At 54.5% G+C, this 17,751-nt stretch overlaps 1 protein-coding gene across 1 annotated transcript; it reads left to right on the forward strand.

The window, feature by feature from the left end:
- The first annotated feature begins 7,252 nt into the window (after positions 1 to 7,252).
- On the forward strand, positions 7,253 to 17,476 carry SLC34A1 (solute carrier family 34 (type II sodium/phosphate contransporter), member 1). Its single transcript, XM_008578200.1, has 13 exons — positions 7,253 to 7,309; positions 8,406 to 8,557; positions 8,700 to 8,849; positions 8,935 to 9,063; positions 9,137 to 9,280; positions 10,267 to 10,378; positions 10,504 to 10,699; positions 10,785 to 10,880; positions 14,136 to 14,205; positions 14,476 to 14,643; positions 15,853 to 15,969; positions 16,073 to 16,197; positions 16,876 to 17,476. The coding sequence occupies exons 2-13, from the start codon at positions 8,425 to 8,427 to the stop codon at positions 17,377 to 17,379; spliced, it is 1,944 nt and encodes a 647-aa protein (XP_008576422.1). The 5' UTR covers positions 7,253 to 7,309; positions 8,406 to 8,424; the 3' UTR covers positions 17,380 to 17,476.
- The last annotated feature ends 275 nt before the right edge of the window (positions 17,477 to 17,751 follow it).

Consider the following 17,751-nt stretch of genomic DNA (forward strand, 5'->3'; position numbering starts at 1 on the left):
TATAGCATGATACCTTTAAATAAACCACAAACGGGCCGGCCCGGTGGCGCACTGCTACAGTGCGCCACTTGGGAGCGTGGTGGCTCTCCCGCCGAGGGTTTGGATCCCACATACAGACCGGTTCCCGCTCACTGGCTGAGCGAGGTGCGGGCGCGACACCGAGGGTTGTGATCCCGTTGCCGGTCCCGGTCCGGTACGGGCGCGACACTGAGGGTTGCGATCCGTTGCCAGACACGAAGAAAAAAGAAAAAAAAAAAAAAAAAAGGAAAAAAAAAAAAAACCACAAACATACAGGCACTTACAACTGGACAGAAAGGACAAAGAATGTTCTAGAAGAATACATGCCAAACTGACAGACAGAGAGGGGACCAGGATTTGGGACAGTGGTCAAAGGAGACTTTTACCATAGTTTTAATTTTTTTTTAAGGATGCAATTTTAAATAATTATAATAATATAAAGAACCCCCCAAGGACCTTTCTTTGTCACTGCTGGGCCACCATCCCTTGGTAGAACCCAATCCTTCTTTTGAGGGCTTGAGTCCGTGACCCCCCTCTCGGGGGGCCCATTTTGGTTGGCTGACTGTGCCCCTCTGCCATAATCCCCTCTTGAACCCCTCCCCAGCACATTCCCCAAGGCAGCCCTGCGTTGAAGGAGAACTGGTTCCCTCCCCACAGTTCCTGTGCTCCCAGAATCCCTCGACTCCCTGGTCCCTCACCATCCCAGCCCTGCCAGGCCCCATCTGTGGGGAGAGGGACCCAGGCCCAGGGCCACCTCCTCCAGACCTGGTGCAGGGGCAAGGGGCCCCAGTTGGTCAACCCATGGCTGTGTTTCACAGCCAGTGCTGTGAGCCCTAAGCTGACTCCTGGGTAGTTGGGAGAGGTGACAGAGCTGCTGCCCCTCACCCCACCAGGCAGGAAGCCAGGAGGGGATTTGGCCCTGTCCACCCAGTGCACAGCATGAAGGAAGGGAGAGAACAAACATTTATTAGTTAACAGCTTGGCATCCTCCCAACACCCCATTTTACAGAGGACACAAACCCATAGAGCAAAGGTGACTTCCTCAAGGACACCCAGGGGACCCAAGCTCATGTGGCTCCAAGCCCCTGAGAGACAATCTTGCTTCCTGTCTCTTGTCTCCTCCTCCAACATTCTTGGGGATAGGGAAAGGATGGTGTGAGATGGGCACAGGACACACAGTGACCTCCCTGGGTTCTGGGCTAGGGTGCGGGCAGGGTGGGAGCAAGCAGCTCTGATGGTGGCTGCTCACCTGGAGTCCCCGCTGGAAGGGCTGACACAGCAGTGGGTCGCCGCGCCCTGGGTCAGTCACCCCACCCCCAAGGATGAGCACAAGGTGCACCCCGCAGGGGGTCTGGTCTGGTGGTCAGATGACTCTGGCTCCTGAGGGTGTGTAGGAGCTGGAATTCAGCTTCCACAGGGAATCAAAGACCCTGATAGGGAGGAACACACATGGTTGGATTCATTGAATCAGGTGCAGCCCAGGCTGGCCACAGAACTATGAGCTGCACAACTCCAAGGGGCACCATTCACATCCTTGATGGTCCTGGTAGGACCCAGGAAGAGCTGGGAACACAAATGTGTATATGTGGCCTGTGAAAACTGCAGGGTCCAGGCAATGTGTGCTCTGTGACCATCTGAGCACCTGTCTGCAGAGAATGGGCTTGGGGGTAGATCAGAGACAGAAAGCAAAGGCAGAACCACCACAGAACCAGCATCTCACCTCCAGGCCAGCCGAGGGCACTGGCTACCAGGCTGAAGCCTGACAGGTTAGCTAAGGGGGGTGGGTGGGAGCAACACCCCCTGGCCATGAGGCAGGAGGCCAGCATGTTCTTATTCCACTGCCGAGGGGCTGAAGGAACTTGGAGCCCAGACCAAAACTCAGAGCCTGGAGCCCAGCACCCAGAACCTGGAGCCAAGAACCTAAAGTCCAGAACCTGGGGTCTGGAATCTGGAATTGGAGACTGGAACCCAGAACCTGCAGCCCAGCACCCAGAGCTCGGACCAGAGAATTTAAAATACATGCCCAGCACTCCCTGCAGGAGGCAGAACTAAAACCTACAGCCCAGGACGTGAGATCTGAAGCCAGACCTCAGAGCTTCGGGTCTGGAACTACACACCAGAGGCTGGCACTGCCATCTGTAGCATGGTATTCACAGTCTCACTCTCAGGCCTGGTCCCTGAGGCCAGCATGGAGGGCACAGGGCTGCAGCCACATGAGAAAAGGAGCTGCAGGGAAAGAGGTGATTTCTGAGAAAAGCCCGAAGCAGCCTCAGCTCTTTTGGCCACAGACTTTGTCCTTGTCAGTAAATGAGTGACCAGTGCGTGGGCCATTGGGATTAATAATTACACAAGGCACTTATCCCCAAACAGGGACATGACATCCTCAGAGTTGCCTGGGCCCACAGGATCTATTTTAGCATTGGGCTCCCCATCTGGAAAATGGGACTTGGATGAGAAAATGTCTCAGAGTTCTGCCTGCCCCAATCTGGGGTTGGGCAGCTCAGACTGGAGTCTAGGCTCTCCAAGAGAGGACAAAGTCAAGAGGGCCAGGATAGGGTTTGCTCTGTTTTCTGGAGGGAGGTGGAAGGTTCCCCTACTACATCGGCCAGCTCAGTGGTGGGAATTCCTGCCTTGACTGCAGGTGTGAAGGGGATGCATCCCTGGTGTGTGCATGCACACATGACTGTCCCTGTGCAATCGCACTGGGCTGAATGCTGGGACGAAATGTTCACTGCCACATTCCCAGCATACAGCACCGTGCTGACTCATGGTGGGGCTTGTGCGTTAATAACACACATGTGAGAAGAGGCAGGAGTTCTCAAACCATGCTGATGGAAATCCTGTCTGGGATGACGCTGGTCATTAGCCAGTCCTCCCTGGCCTGAAAATCCAGTTCATGGACAGAATGGTCTTGAATATTGGTTTTTCTTCTCTTGGTTGTCCTCAGACTTTAGGTCTTGAAGAAAACTCACATGCAGCAAACTGTATTTAGGAGCAAATGGATCTTCACCAAGAATTGCAGAAACAGCTGGTTGTGCCAACTTGCACAGCTTGCTCAGCTCCTGGACGCACACACTGGTACTTGGGATCATTCTCTCCCTCCGTTCAGCAGTCACGCTGCCCATGGGGAGATCATTTTTGCTGGTGTGACGAAATTCAATATGTCAGCCTGTCCCATTCACGTCAGGCAGGCTGTCTCCACTGTATCGCCTCCTGCTCCTTCCCAGCCCGTGGCAAGCCGACTCCTCCCCAGAATAGCTCCCCCAGCTCACTGATGGCCCCTGGGTGCTAAATCCACTCTGTTCTCAGATTACTTGACATCTCAGCAGCATTTCACACAGCGGACCAGGGTGTCTCTGAAAACGTGGTCAACCCTGGCTCCAGGGCATCTGCTTTTCTGCTCTTCCTCCTGATCCCTGGCTGCTCCTCTCGGTCTCTTTGGCTGGCCCCTCTTCCTCTGCCCTCCCTTCAATGTGGGTGCTCCTCTGGGTTCAGCCCTGGGCCTCTTCTCTCCTCAATGTACATACCCTCCCAGGGGTACAACTTTCCAGGCATGGCCTGAGGCCAGCAAGGTGGGCAAGGAGCCAAGTCACACTGGTCCTTCCAGGCTATGACAGCATGCCGGTCTTTATGTTAAGAAGGTAGCAGGGCAGGTTTTAAAAGGGAGAGGGGGTGACGTGATTAGCTTTGCATTTTGAAAGGACCGCTGGCTGTTCTTTTGGAGCATGGATGGTGGCAGCAATAGCAGAAGCAGGCAGAGCATTTTGGCAGGCAGGGGAGATGACAGTGGCCCAGTCCAGGGAGGTGGCCGTGGAAATGTCAGGCAGGGAAAGGATCAGGGAGCTCCTGGAGAAGTAAAATTGGGAGAGCTGGGGAATGGGTTGGGGATGAGGAGGTGGAGGAGAAGGAAGCGTCAAGGATCCCTGCTCAGTGTCTGGCTGGGATCAATGGGTGGTGTGTTGCTCATCAAAATCAGGAACATGGCGGGGGCCCAGGTTTGGGGTGAGGAGCACGTGGTGTGCTGCAGGCCGGCAGAACCAACTGCTCCTGCCAGAGCCCCCTCAGACACAACCTGTGCAGACATATCTTCCCTCCAAAATGGCTCCTCCTCCTGGATGCCTTTTCCCAATGAGAGACACCCCCAACCAGCCAGGCTCTGGGCCCAGAGATGGCCTGAGAGAGACCAGGGCCAGAGCCCAGGTGCACAGATGGGGCAGGAGTCACCATCCAGGGAGACACACAGACTCTGTTACTGACTGGGGAGGAGGCAGGCAGTGAGCAGGGAGGGGCAGAAATGAGCAGAGGGGCTGAGATGGGACAGTTTGGAGCTGGAATGAAGCTACCTTTCTGCTGCTCTCAGGAGTCCCGAAAGCAGCTCTGGCCAGCTCCAAAGTTTCCTTGCTTTCACTAGGGCTATGGCAGCCCCACCCTCACCCCCAAATATATTTGAAAGTGGTGGGTGCATAAGTCCACAGCATTTTGGAATTATATCTCTTACGATGAATTTGATCAATTACTAACTGCCTCCCGCCTTAAATCCGAGCTCCATAATAGCAGGGAAGGTAGACTTCAAAAATGTCAAAAATCATAACCTTAAAAAGGAGAAGCACCCCACGTTCATCAGGAGAACCTTGGATATAGCTGCTCCTGCCCAGCCTCTGACTCAAGCAGGGCAGGGGAGAGGGAAGGGTCATGCAGGCTGGGGTCCCAGGGCCCACTGTGGGGTGGGGGTTAGGGTACTGGTGGGTGTGTGGGGTTCTCAGACCCAGACAGCCTCTGAGCCCATGCCCGATGTGACTTCAACAGGGCCTCTGAGCCCAAGGACAGAGAGATTCTGACATAAGAACTCAGTGACACCCCGCCCACCTGTGCAGGAACCCAGACCTTACCCAAATCACTCCCTCCAGGTTGAAGAGGTTCTAGGACACCTAAGGCTCACCAAGTAAATTAGGGTTCATGACAGAATGTTATGAGACCACTAAAAAGACCTGGGCTGAGTGTGAGGCCACAGAGAAAGGCTTGTGATGTAAAGGCGGATGAAAGAGGAGGAAGATGCGGTGGTTTATGGACAACAAAATCTTGATCCTAGGTAGGTTAAAAGGCACAGGGGGGAAGAATATGAAAAGTGATGTTCCAAAATGTTACAGTGATGTTTTTGAGACATAGAATTGTTTTTATTTTCCGTTTTGCAATTCTGTAAATTAGAGACCTTTCTAGTAAGCACTCTGAGGTGGCTAATTTGCTGCTTCAGTTCCCCAGAATCACCACCAAACAGGCTGCCTATGTGGTTTACTGTCCAAACCAGGACACTTCAGAGTGAAGTGAGACTCTGAGCCAACAGTCATAAGCCAAGACTTGGCCAAGCAAACCAGAACTTATGGTCACTCTCCCCAAAGCCAGTAGCACTCCCCAGCAGCACTCCGCCTCCCCACCCCTCCCTGTGGTGGGTTCTGCGGCCTAAACTGACGCAGCTGTTTTGCGGTGGAGCTGCGAGCCACTTCCACAAAAAGCCAACTGTGAACACCAGGCAGTGGACCGCTGCCGTGCCCAGACTGTGAATTAAGTGTTGATTAGTTAATCTTTGTCAAATTCAGGGGCAACTGTGCAGAAATGTCCATCTTCCTTGATAGAAAATTGCTGGGTCTGTGTCACCCTAAAATAGGTAAGATTTTGAATGAGACTGCAGCTCAGGGAACCCTGAGCAATCAAAGGGCAGCTGGTAAGCCAAGAGGAGTTGTTGACCTGAAACAGGGCCAATCTAGAGGAGGTGGGGATGCTCCCTTGCCCAGGGCACTTCAGCCATCCTGGCAACTCAGTGAACAGGGCAGGAGGGCAGGAAGAGAACAGCATGCTGGGGTACTCTGTGCTAGGCCCTGAGATGGGTCATTTCTCTCACTGAATTCTACAACTCACATGCATTGCTAATCCGCTGCCATTTTCTAAGTGACAGGGCTAGGGCTCGGGGAGGGGAGGTGACTTGCCTCAGAATCCCAGGCTGACTTGGGAATTGCCTGGACCATTGTTTGGACCAGGAGAGAAGCTGGCCTTGCAGATCATGGCCCAGCATGATCTAAACTCAACAAGTGTGCTTAGGAATGGATGGACAGAAACATGGCTGGCTGGCTGGCTAGGTGGGTGGGTGGGTGGGTGAATGGATGAACCAGATGGATGGACGGGTTAATAATGTCGGGCAGGTCATTCAGGCAGTTGCCCAAGCTAAATCTTGAATGGAACCCACCATAGCTGGATCTGATCAAATCTTTAATCCCTTCCAAAAGCTGTCTTCTCATCACTCTATGAATCTGGGCCCCAACTCAGGCTTCACAGTTCCACGAGAGGGAAACAAACTTCTCAAAGGCTCCTCTCTGGGTTTCAAGAATTCTTCATAGACCTTGTACCCTCATCGCCCTCCCAATCCAGAGACCCGACTGTCATGTGTTTCCTCTCTCTCCCGGCCCGTCACCAGTTCTACTGCCCAGGTGTCCCCGGAACATCCTCTGCTCTCCATCCCCTCTGTCCCCATCTTCGTTCAGATCTCATTATCTCTGCTCTGGAGGATCTCATCAGCCTCTTAACTGGTCTCTCTGCTTCCAGACTCTCCTTTTGACACATCCCACCCCACCCCAGGGGCCATTCTAAAATGCAGACCAGGCCCTTCCCAGTCTGGCCTGTGGCTCCACATTCTCTCAGACTCGTCACACTCTGCATCTGTGGTTGGGGACTGGAGACCCTCCGCAATTCAACACTATGCTGCCTCTCTGGTTTTATCTCCTGGTGCTTCCTCTGTCACACACTCCCTCTCCTCTGAGTCACCCCCTCTCCAAGATGCACAGGCAGACCCACAGACACCTAGATGCGTGGCAAGGCCACAGGACATTTGGGTTATTCCCTGGGGAGTCCTGTCAGACCAGGAATCAGGGGAAGGGGCCAGAGCCAGAGAATCTCTTTTGGAACCCTGGGAACAAGGTGCCTGAGTGACATCACGGTCTCTGCCGTGGAGCAGTGTGGCAGGGGATCTGTCTGTGCAAATCCTGGCTTGTGGTTCTGGCTGTGTCTATGCAGAGGAGGGGAGAGCCTGACCACAACTCCCCCTGCAGAGCTGATGATTAGCAATTAACTGGGAGGAATCTCAAGGGGTGAGGTTAATCAGGGAACAGAGGGAAGGCAGCTAGGGTGCTAGGGACTTTGAACCCCTGACCCGAGGGTATAAAGAGGAGGGTCCCAGCTCCTCCTCAGGCTGGTGGAGGCTTCTCTGAGCCACTGAGGAGGAACTGAAACACAGAATCCCAAGGTGAGCTTCGGGGCCCCCACACCCCCACCCCACCCCGAGGTCTTAGCAGGAAACGGCCCATCACCCTAGCCTCTTGGTGTCTGTCCTATCTAGGTACCCCCCGTCCCCACCTCCTATAACATGTTGGTCCTAGGCCAGCCTGGCTCACTCTCCCAGACTAAAAAGAACACATGCTCCTCCAGGACTTAGAATTCAGCTCTGTACAATCCCCCACCCCAGCAGCCAAAGAGCCCTGGGAGAATGTGAGGGGTTGAGGCAGACTGGGGCACCCCCACCCCAATAGCCAGGAACTCCTAGGGCAGTGCAGGGGGCCACTAAAGCAAGACCAGCCCCATGCATGGGAGAAAGGCCCTCGGTATTTGTTTATTGCCCCTCAAGGAGGTGCATGGGGAAAGAACTTCATTTCGAGGAGAACCCAGAAACTTGGGTGTCCATGGCCCTTTCCTGCTCTCAGTGTGGACAAAATTCCTCCCACACAGCCCAGCCCTGGCCCCCACCTGCAGCCTCTGCTAATGCCACTTGTCCCCTGGTCCCTCCAGCCACATGCGTGGGCCTTCTCTGTCCCTGGGCAGCCGTGCTCCTCCTCCCAGGGGGCTTTTGCACACACGTCCTTCCTTCCCTCCACCAGTTATCTTCTCTGCACTGCGCATCTCAGCTTGATAAGACTGAGACCTTCCCTCCCCTAAGAGCCCACAGGACACTCCAGTGGCCCCTACATCTGTCATGACAACACTTAACCCCCTTGCCATTTTCCATCTACTTGGGTGATTATTTCATTTACACCTGTCTCCCCACTGTACTTTGAGCTTCCTGAGGGCAGGAGCTGCTTCTGTACATAATCACACTGTACCCGGCTTCTAGCTCGGAGCTTGGGATAGGGGAGAAGCTCAGCAGATGCTCGCTCACTGAGTGATGGAAGGATGCCCAAATCTGTGCTGAGCACCTGAGCGTGCGTCTGTGGGGGGTGTGGTGGGGGCTTGGAAGGTGTGCTTTACTGGATGTGTATGCGAGATTGCACGCCATGGGTGTTTGTGCACGTGAGCGTGTGTGGGTGGGAATGGGATCGAGTGTCCAGGACACAGCAGTTGTCATTCAGCATTCTGAGACTCCCTGACATGCAGGCCCCACTGCAGGTACCCAGGATGATGTCCTATGGAGAGAGGTTGGGGGGCTTTCCTGTCTCCCCACTCCCAGTCTGCAGGGGGCACGTGATGGGTGCAGCCTTTGCCTACGTGCCCAGCCCACAGGGTGAGTGCTGTTCCCACGCCCTGGACCCTGGCTGCCCACTGCTGCCCACACCCTGGGTGAGGCCTCTGCCCTTCCACCTGCTCCTCCCCCATCCCCAGGACCATGGGGCCTCTGGGAACTCCTGACCAGCCTCCCTCCCCAGTCCTGCACAGGATCCCAGGGACCTCCGCCTATGCCTTCCCCAGCTTGGGTCCTGTGGCCCTCGCCGAGCACAGCTGCCCCTGTGGGGAGGTCCTGGAGCATCATGACCCACTGCCTGCCAAGCTGGTTCTGGAGGAGGAGCAGAAGCCAGGTGGGCCTAGGAAGGGGGCGGTAGGGGCGTCAGCAGTCACTGCCCTGGCCCCTTCCCACTGTGCTCATGGCTGGCCCGCTTCCAGTGCCCAGGCTGGCCCAGAAGCTGCGCCAGACTGGTGTGACACTGCTCAAGGTGCCGCTGATGCTCTCCTTCCTCTACCTCTTTGTCTGCTCCCTGGACGTGCTCAGCTCAGCCTTCCAGCTGGCTGGAGGTAGGGTCCAAGTGGATGGGACCAGGGAAGGGCTCCTGAAGGACCTTGGACAATGCTGGCTCATGCTCCCCAGGGAAGGTGGCTGGCGACATCTTCAAGGACAACGTCATCCTGTCCAACCCAGTGGCGGGACTGGTGGTGGGGATTCTGGTGACCGTACTGGTGCAGAGCTCCAGCACCTCCACGTCCATCATTGTCAGCATGGTTTCCTCAGGCTGTGAGTTGGCCTACCAGGGCCAGGGCAAAAGCCTGGGGGGCTGGGTGGTACAGGACAGGGGGCTAAGGTAGCATGTCGGGGCTGTGGGATCAAAGCAGGAGTGGGGACATGGGTTGAGGGCAAAGGGCAGGGCTCCAGCATCTCCACTTTGTCCTCTAAAGCATGGCCACAAGTCTGAGCCAGGAGGGGTGCCCCAGGAACTGGTAAGGGTGGCAGATGACAGTACAGCCCCCAGGAAGGCTGGCCTCCACATAGCCACACAGTCACTCCTTGTATCAGTCACGGAAGCCAGAGCAACCAAACCTGTAGGATATATATATGATTTATTGCAAGGAATTGGCTTACACGATTGTGGGGCTAGCTGGGCAAGTCTGGAATCCATAGGATGGGCCATCAGGAAGAGCAGGCTAGAACCTTCGGCAGGAGCTGACGCTGCAGTCCACAGGGAGAATTTCTCCGTCCTCAGGGAAACCTCAATTCTTTTAAGGTCTTTCATCCCACTGGATGTGGCCCACCCAGATTATCAAGGATAATCTCCCTTACTTAAAGACAACTGATTGTAGATGTGAGTCACATTTATAAAATACTTTCACAGAAACACGTAGATTAGTGTTGGATTGAATAATTGGGTACTGTAGACTACCCGAGTCGACACATGAAACTAACCATCACTCTTGCATGCACACATGAGCACAAATATGTATTTGCATACATATTCATGAGCCCTCATAATGCACGCCTGCACACGTTCACATATGTACACCACGTGCAGTACGTGTCTAATCAAATGCGTGCATGCACAAATGTAAACATAGAGCACGTACCCTCATGGATCTGTGATGCCAAGGCTGGGCAGAGTCTGAAGCATGGCAGGAACGGCCGCCTGAAGCTGGAACGTGGGTATAGTGGGTCTGGCGGGAGCCACGGTGGAGGCAGGAGCTGGGTGGCCCCCACCCAGTTAGTTAAAAGGTCCCCTCTGCTACCAGTGCTGGAGGTGAGCTCTGCCATCCCCATCATCATGGGTTCCAACATTGGCACCTCTGTCACCAACACTATTGTGGCCCTGATGCAGGCGGGGGACAGGACTGACTTTCGGAGGTGAGGGGGCATGGTGGGTGTGGTGGCTCATGCTCGTCAGGGGAGGACAGCCCCAGATGCCAGGAGACCCAGTGTGTGCACATCCTGGCTCTTAGCCTGCCCTGCAATGTGGCCTTCCCACCCAGGGCCTTTGCGGGGGCCACGGTACACGACTGCTTTAACTGGCTGTCGGTTCTCATCCTGCTGCCCCTGGAGGCTGCCACTGGCTACCTGCACCACATCACTGGACTCGTCGTTGCCTCCTTCAACATCCATAGTGGCCGCGACGCCCCAGACCTGCTCAAGATCATCACAGAGCCCTTCACAAAGCTCATCATCCAGGTGGCGGCATGGCCTGGCATGGGTGGTAGGTGAGGGATAGTGAGGGCTCCCACCCTCACTCCCACCGCCCACATCTTGCCCACAGCTGGACAAGTCTGTGATCACCAGCATTGCCACCGGCGATGAGTCCCTGAGGAACCACAGTCTCATCCGGATCTGGTGCCATCCAGACTCCAGGGAGGTGAGTCCCATGCCTGGCCCCAGGTAAGAGGACTTCCTCTTTAGACAGCTAACCATTGGTTTCATTGTTTATTCAAAATGTTCCAGATAGACCTTGGAGATTATTTAGCCAGGAGAGAGCTAATACGTGACACTTTTTCTATGATGCTGTGCTTAGGGCAGACATTGCTAATCTTTCCCAGCCTCATACACTGCTTTAGACAGACATCACCCATCAAACAGAGTTGGCACGTGGTTCTCAAAGTGTGGTCCCCAAAACAGCAGCATCGGTACCACCTGGTAACCTTTTAGAGATGCAAATTATCCTGCACTTCCCTAGACCTACTGAGTCACAAAAAACTCGGGTGGGGCCCAGCAGCCTATGCTTCAACAAGCCCTCTAGGTCTGCTCTATGTTCACTGATCTAGCTCAACCCTGATTTCACAGAGGCTCAGAGAGGCAATTTGTCATAGCTTGTCCTACCTATCAGGGCCCCAGCACACCAGGGGGTTAGTGACTCAGCTCTGCCATGTTTTGGGGTCCAGGCAATGCGGAGTGGGGCGGGAAGAGAGTGCTGTAAGGATACCCGAGAAAGTAGGATGAACTGGCTCAGGGGCAGGACAGGCAGCTGCACGGAGACTTCCTCAGATACACAACAGCCACCTGTGTGGTCACCGGATTCCTCCTAGAGAGTGCCACGGGTGGGAGTCCTTTATCCTTTCGCACTGTTTCTGGGGCTTCTAGTGCCTGGAAGATCTGTTTGGATTGGTTGGACAATCGAGGACTGGCTGTTTTGCCAGGATAACAAGGAAAAAGGCAATTAGCACACTTTCTTACTCAGCCATACAAAGGAAACTGCTTCATCAAAAACAAAATCCACCATATTTGCATCTCCTTAATTATTACATACAAGAAGGGATTCCATTTAGAACAACCTATAAGTCCTCAATATAAGCATACACCCTTTGGCCTCATTCTCTCCACTTTCTACTCGATGTTGCTGGACCTTTGCCTGGCGTGAACAGAAAACCCTCATTCAACTCGCCCTGCGCTGTTCCTTTGCATCTGAAGTGGCACACAGCTCCAGCTCACCCCTTCTGTGTGAGTGTTCAAGGCAGCTTGAGATCAAAAAGCCCATGCAGGAAGCTTTTATGCGGGAAGCTTTTATGCAGGAAGCTTTTATGCGGGAAGCTTTTATGCGGGAAGCTTTTATGCTGGAGTTGTGACCTAACACATCGGCCACCTTCTCCGAGCTCTCTGAATCACCACAAGCCTCTCTACTTCACAGCAAAATCTGGAAGAGAGAAATCACACATGTTGATCTTCACAGAAAACAAGCCACGGAAGAGAGCTGCGTTTCTTGCTTCCTCTGAGATCCCTGCTGTTCACCTGCCGTGGCGCTGAGCAGGTCTCAACGTGCACAACGTACCGCCTCACCTAACGTCATCCTGTCATCCTCGTACAACGCTGGTGAGGCGGATGTGAGCTTCTCACTTCACACAAGAGGAAACTGAAGCTCCACGATGCGAAGCAACCTGCCCCGGATCCCCGGCTAGCGCTGCCTTCAGGCTTTTCTCCTGCTCCAGCTGCCACTTGCCTAAGCACTGGGTTCTTGTCCTCACCCTACTATGAAACCCTTTCCTTAATAGCAGTGTTGAGGTTAAATTTCCTTGGCTTAGAGAGTAGCTGGGGAGTGGGATCCGAGCTCTCTGCTGTCACTCTCTCTCTCTGGGACTGTCCCCTGAAGGAATGTGGCTCATGCAGCGATGTGTTTGCTCTTGCTATGTGCGTTGGTGGCTCCTCCCACACTGAAGACTCAAGAGTTTTCCCTTTGGCTGTGGAGTCTCCCCGCACTCCCTTCCAACCTTCACTTCGCCGTTCTCATTGACCACAGCTTTCACCACTTCGCACTCAACCTCGCCCAGACCAGTTTCCAGGGAACCTATGCTCCCAAGGAGAGGATGAGAGTCTGATGCTTCCCAGATGAGGGAAAAAATACAGAGGCAGTTTGTGTTCAAACATTTCTTGACACTCTGGGGGCCTGACCCTGTCCTGAGAATTATCGTCTTGTGTGGTCATGCCGTGGATTGTCATCCATACCTGCTTGGTTTAAACAAGTATCTTCTGAAGACTTGCAACCTGGGAAGCAGGGATTATCACGTCCCCATTTTACAGATGGGGAAACAGCCTCAGAGACATGCACTGGCTTGTCCATGTAATTGAGGTAGGACGCAAATCCTGGTGGAATCCTGACTCTCCATCTAGCCCTCTCCCAAATGCCACTCTGGAGTCCCACCATGTGCGTCCATTTTCTATTCTGACCGTCAGGCCTTAATGCCACCAGGTGACCATGACTACTAGGAGACTGCTCACAGGGGCTGCTGCTCCAAGGAGTTCTCTTTACCACCAGATGGCGCTGCTAGCACGGCACTCTCCCTCTGCTTCCAGAAGAACAAAGGCCTTAGAGCTCCCCTCCTCTGCAGGGGAGACTATGGCGCAGGCCCACATCCTGTGGTTTCTCCCCCAGGGGAAGGTTTCTTGGAGCCTGAAGGTCCTCTGTGAATTGAATCACCTCCTTCAGTTCCCAGAGGTGTCACCTTAATTTGGGGTGTCCCTGCAGTCACTTAAATCCCAACTCCCTCTTCTAAGATGCTTCCAACTAGACCCCCCATGACCTCCACACACAGACCGAGTGCCTCATTTGGGTCACCTGCCTAGCCTCCCCAGGGAGTCCCCTCACTTCACTGAAGAGATGCGGGGCTGGATTCTCTGCCCCACCCACTGTCCTCCCTCCCACTCCTCAGGGTAAGGCACCCAGCAAGAGGAGAATGGAGCTTGGGCGAACAGCGCCTTAGGGGATGGGGCCAGGACCCTGGGGAAGAGGGAGGGGCACCAAGAAGAGGACAGGTAATAAAAGATGGGGAAGGGGGTTCAGAAAAAGAGGGCAATGGTCAGCAGCACACAGTGACACTGAGAGAAGGAGGAAGACAATGACAAGAAGCAACTGACTTGGTCATCAGGAGGCCCCTGCTGGCCCCAGTGAGACCAGGTCAGTGGAGTGAGGGTTGGAATATGCAGAGGATCTACCATGGCCAGATCGCTGAGTGGCAAGTATCCACTTCCTTCAGCGGAAGAGACAGGCTCAGAGAGGGCAAGTGACCCATCCCCAGTCACAGAGGCCCATCTCCATACCCCCATCTTTCCCTTACCCCCATCTTAGCCCTAACACCAGGCTGCATTTTCCTAAATTCACCAAGTCACCTTCTTCTTAATCTAGGCTCCCACTTTCATGTCCAGGACAGAGGCCAACACCAGCCAGACCCTTAGCAATGCCACTATGGAGAAATGTAAGTGCCTGCAATGTGGGAGGTGTCCCACATGGCAGGGACAGAGACCACAGTGGCAGGGCCATCACCTGCCCACCACTGCTGCATCCAGTCCCAGCAAGGACAGCTGTCAACTAGCCCAGCTCCTGGGCTTGGGTCAGGATCTGGTGTTGAGGCTTATGGAGTCTGAGGAGGGGGCCTCAAGCTCAGAGCCCACAGGGGTAGCAAAGGTGTGGGGCTGGGAGCCGGGTGTGGCATCCGCTCTCAGTAGCTTGGCACCACCGTCTGCAGGCAACCACATCTTTGTGGACACGGGGCTGCCTGACCTGGCTGTGGGGCTTATACTGCTGGCTGGCTCCCTGCTGATCCTGTGCACCTGCCTCATCCTCCTTGTCAAGATGCTCAACTCCCTGCTCAAGGGCCAGGTGGCCAAGGTTGTCCAGAAGGTCATCAACACTGGTGAGCCTTTCCAGATCCTGCTAAGTCCTGCCACTGACTTGATCTAGGTAAACCTCTACCATCTCCAAGCCTCAGTTTCCCCATGTAAACAGGGAAGAGATTAGGCCAGGTAATTTCAGATGTTCCTAAGCTGCTGACAGCTGGGAACTTATGTCTGCCTCTTGCCCTGGTTCCATTCTAGCAGGTAGAGGTTCTCAGAAGCCATTGTTCAATTTAATTGACAGTCATTAAGCCTCTACTGTGTGCCAAGGATACAGTGGCGAGGCAAACAGAGATGGATCCTGCTCTCAGGAGGCTCACAGCCCAGCAGGAGGAGATGGGCACTGAAAAATAAATAAATGAGGGAGATAAATTTGGAGAAAGACAAGGTCAAGGATTCAGATTTCTGTATCGCCAGCCACCAAAAAAAAAAAAAAAAAAAATTGAAAACTGCCAAGGAGACAGCAAAAATGGCAAAGCAATAGAGCATGAAAGAGGCTGCTTTGGAAGGGTGGTCAGAGGCTTCTCTGAGGACGTTTTGAGCAGAGACCTAAATGAGCAGTGGACGAAGGGCATCACGGGTGAGGGGAACAGCAAGCACAAAGGCTCAGAGGCAGGAGCCAGCTTGGCAGGTTTGTGGCACCGAAAGGTGGCCAGCAGTGCGGCCTGGCAGGAGCAGAGTGAGCAAGGAGAGAGAGGTGGGGCAAGGTCACCAAGGTGACAGGGATGGAGCCAGATCATGGGGACTCTAGGCTCTACCCAGAGCCTGGACTTTATCAAGGGTAATGGGAGCACTTGGAGGGCTTAGGTCAGGGCAGAGACACCATCTGATTTTAATTTTAAACTTCATTTTGAGCTTTTGGAACATAGGGCTGTGGGAGCTCAGAGAAAAGAGAAACAACATCTGCCTGAGGGCCGGGGTCAGGGAGGGCTTTCCCGTGGAAGTGATATCCCTGCTGAGCCTGAGGATGGATGTTTAGACGCTGACTAGGGTACTCCAGGCAGAGGGAACCGTCAAAGCAGAGGCATGGTAGACTGATGGAATCAGGCTGAGAAGGGCCTTTGATCCAAGATCAAAGAGGCAGCAGAGGCTGCTGCAGTTGAGTAGGGACTGACTAGGTCCTCGTGGGAAACTGGCATCTAAATTCCTCCTCCCCAAGGAAGGTGCCTGCTCTTTTTCCAATGCCCACCTGCTGACCCGGGCCTGCTGGGACGGGGGTTTCCTTGCAGACTTCCCAGCACCCTTCACCTGGGTCACAGGCTACTTTGCCATGGTGGTGGGTGCAGGCATGACCTTCGCGGTTCAGAGCAGCTCTGTGTTCACTTCGGCCATCACCCCACTCATTGGTGAGTGCCCATGTCAGCAGAGGCAGGGTGGGGTGGGGTGGGGGCAGGGAAAGGGCTGAAGGAGGGAGCTGGGGAGCTCCTGTACCCTCCTCCTGCCCCACAGGCCTGGGTGTGATCAGCATTGAGAGGGCCTACCCCCTCACCCTGGGCTCCAACATCGGCACCACCACCACAGCCATTCTGGCTGCACTGGCCAGCCCCAGGGCGAAGCTGAACAGTGCTTTCCAGGTGCGTCTGGGAGAGTAGGCCTGCCTGAAGCAGGATGGGGCTGGGACTGGGGCGTGGGACCTGACCAAGGGCATCCACCCACTATCCTTGGTGGAAACCATTATGGGCCAAGTAGACCTGATTCCATCCTCAAGGCCTTAGTGTCTATTAGGACGACATTGCTCAATAATCACACAAATAAACAACGAATAGCAAGTTGGATTCACTCAATGAGGAAAAAGTGCTGTAAGAGGGGGCCGGGCCTAGCCTGGGGGACCAAGGATGAGTACAGTCAGGGGAAGGAGGTAGACGGTGGAGGTGTCTTACAGGCCAGGGAGCTGGCCAATGAAGAATGCAGAGCTAATATTAATTGTATTAGTATTAGCCAGAAACTAATATTGATCTTTTAGCTGCTGGATTTTGGCAGTATCCGTGGGGGAATTCCTGAGAAAGGGGTCAATGCAGAAATGTGGAGAGTTCAGGGCAGTAGTTATTTACCAACTGCTCCAAAAGTATTTTGATATTTTAATAACCCGCACAGCCCCCCCACTGAGGGATCTGGGGGCACATCAGCCCTAAGGGACGACTTTCCTGCTGCCCAGACCAGGTCAGGCCCCTTTATCTATCTCTGCTGGCCTGATACAGGAGTGGGGGGCCTGTGCCCACTGCAGCCCCTCCGCCCCTCCATCCCCCTTGTAGATTGCCCTCTGCCACTTCTTCTTCAACATCTCGGGCATCCTGCTGTGGTATCCGGTGCCCTGCACGCGCCTGCCTATCCGCATGGCCAAGGCACTGGGCAAACGCACGGCCAAGTACCGCTGGTTCGCTGTCCTCTACCTCCTCGTGTGCTTTCTGCTGCTGCCCTCGCTGGTGTTCGGCATCTCCATGGCAGGCTGGCAGGCCATGGTAGGTGTTGGCACACCTTTTGGAGCTCTGCTGGCCTTCGTTGTGCTCATCAGCATCCTGCAGAGTCGCAGCCCCAGGCGCCTGCCCAAGTGGCTGCAGACATGGGAGTTCCTGCCCCGCTGGATGCACTCCCTGCAGCCCCTAGACCGCCTCATCACCCGCGCCACCTTGTGCTACACCTGGCCCGAGCCCCGCTCACCCCCGCTGCCTGCCAGGGTCTTCCTAGAGGAGTTGCCCCCCACCATGCCCTCTCCCCACCTCTCATTGCCTGCTCACCACAATGCCACCCGCCTCTAGGCTGCGGGCTTGGAGCAGGGAAGGGCCCATGCACAGAGCCCAGGGTGGAAGGGGAGACGGGTGTGTGTGTGTGTGTGTGTGTGTGTGTGTGTGTGTGTGTGTGTGTGTGTGTGTGTGTGTATACCACCCTAGGTGCTGGCCTGTCCTTACTTAGGTCCCCAGAGATCTGGGCTTGTGTGATGGAGTCAGTGTGTGTGCACACATGGGCTTGTACAGGTGTACTCTGTGTCCACCTGTATACATGTAGAAGCTTGTATTTGTGCACATGTGTGTGTCAGCCAGTGCATGTGTGGGAGGCTGTGTGCAGGTTGCAAGGTATCTGGGTATAATTCTGGATCCTTGGTGCATGTGTACGAGGCCTGCACTTGTGTC

The sequence above is a fragment of the Galeopterus variegatus genome, unplaced genomic scaffold (assembly GCF_000696425.1).
Source record: "Galeopterus variegatus unplaced genomic scaffold, G_variegatus-3.0.2 Scaffold1642, whole genome shotgun sequence".
NCBI classification, from domain to species: Eukaryota; Metazoa; Chordata; class Mammalia; order Dermoptera; family Cynocephalidae; genus Galeopterus; species Galeopterus variegatus.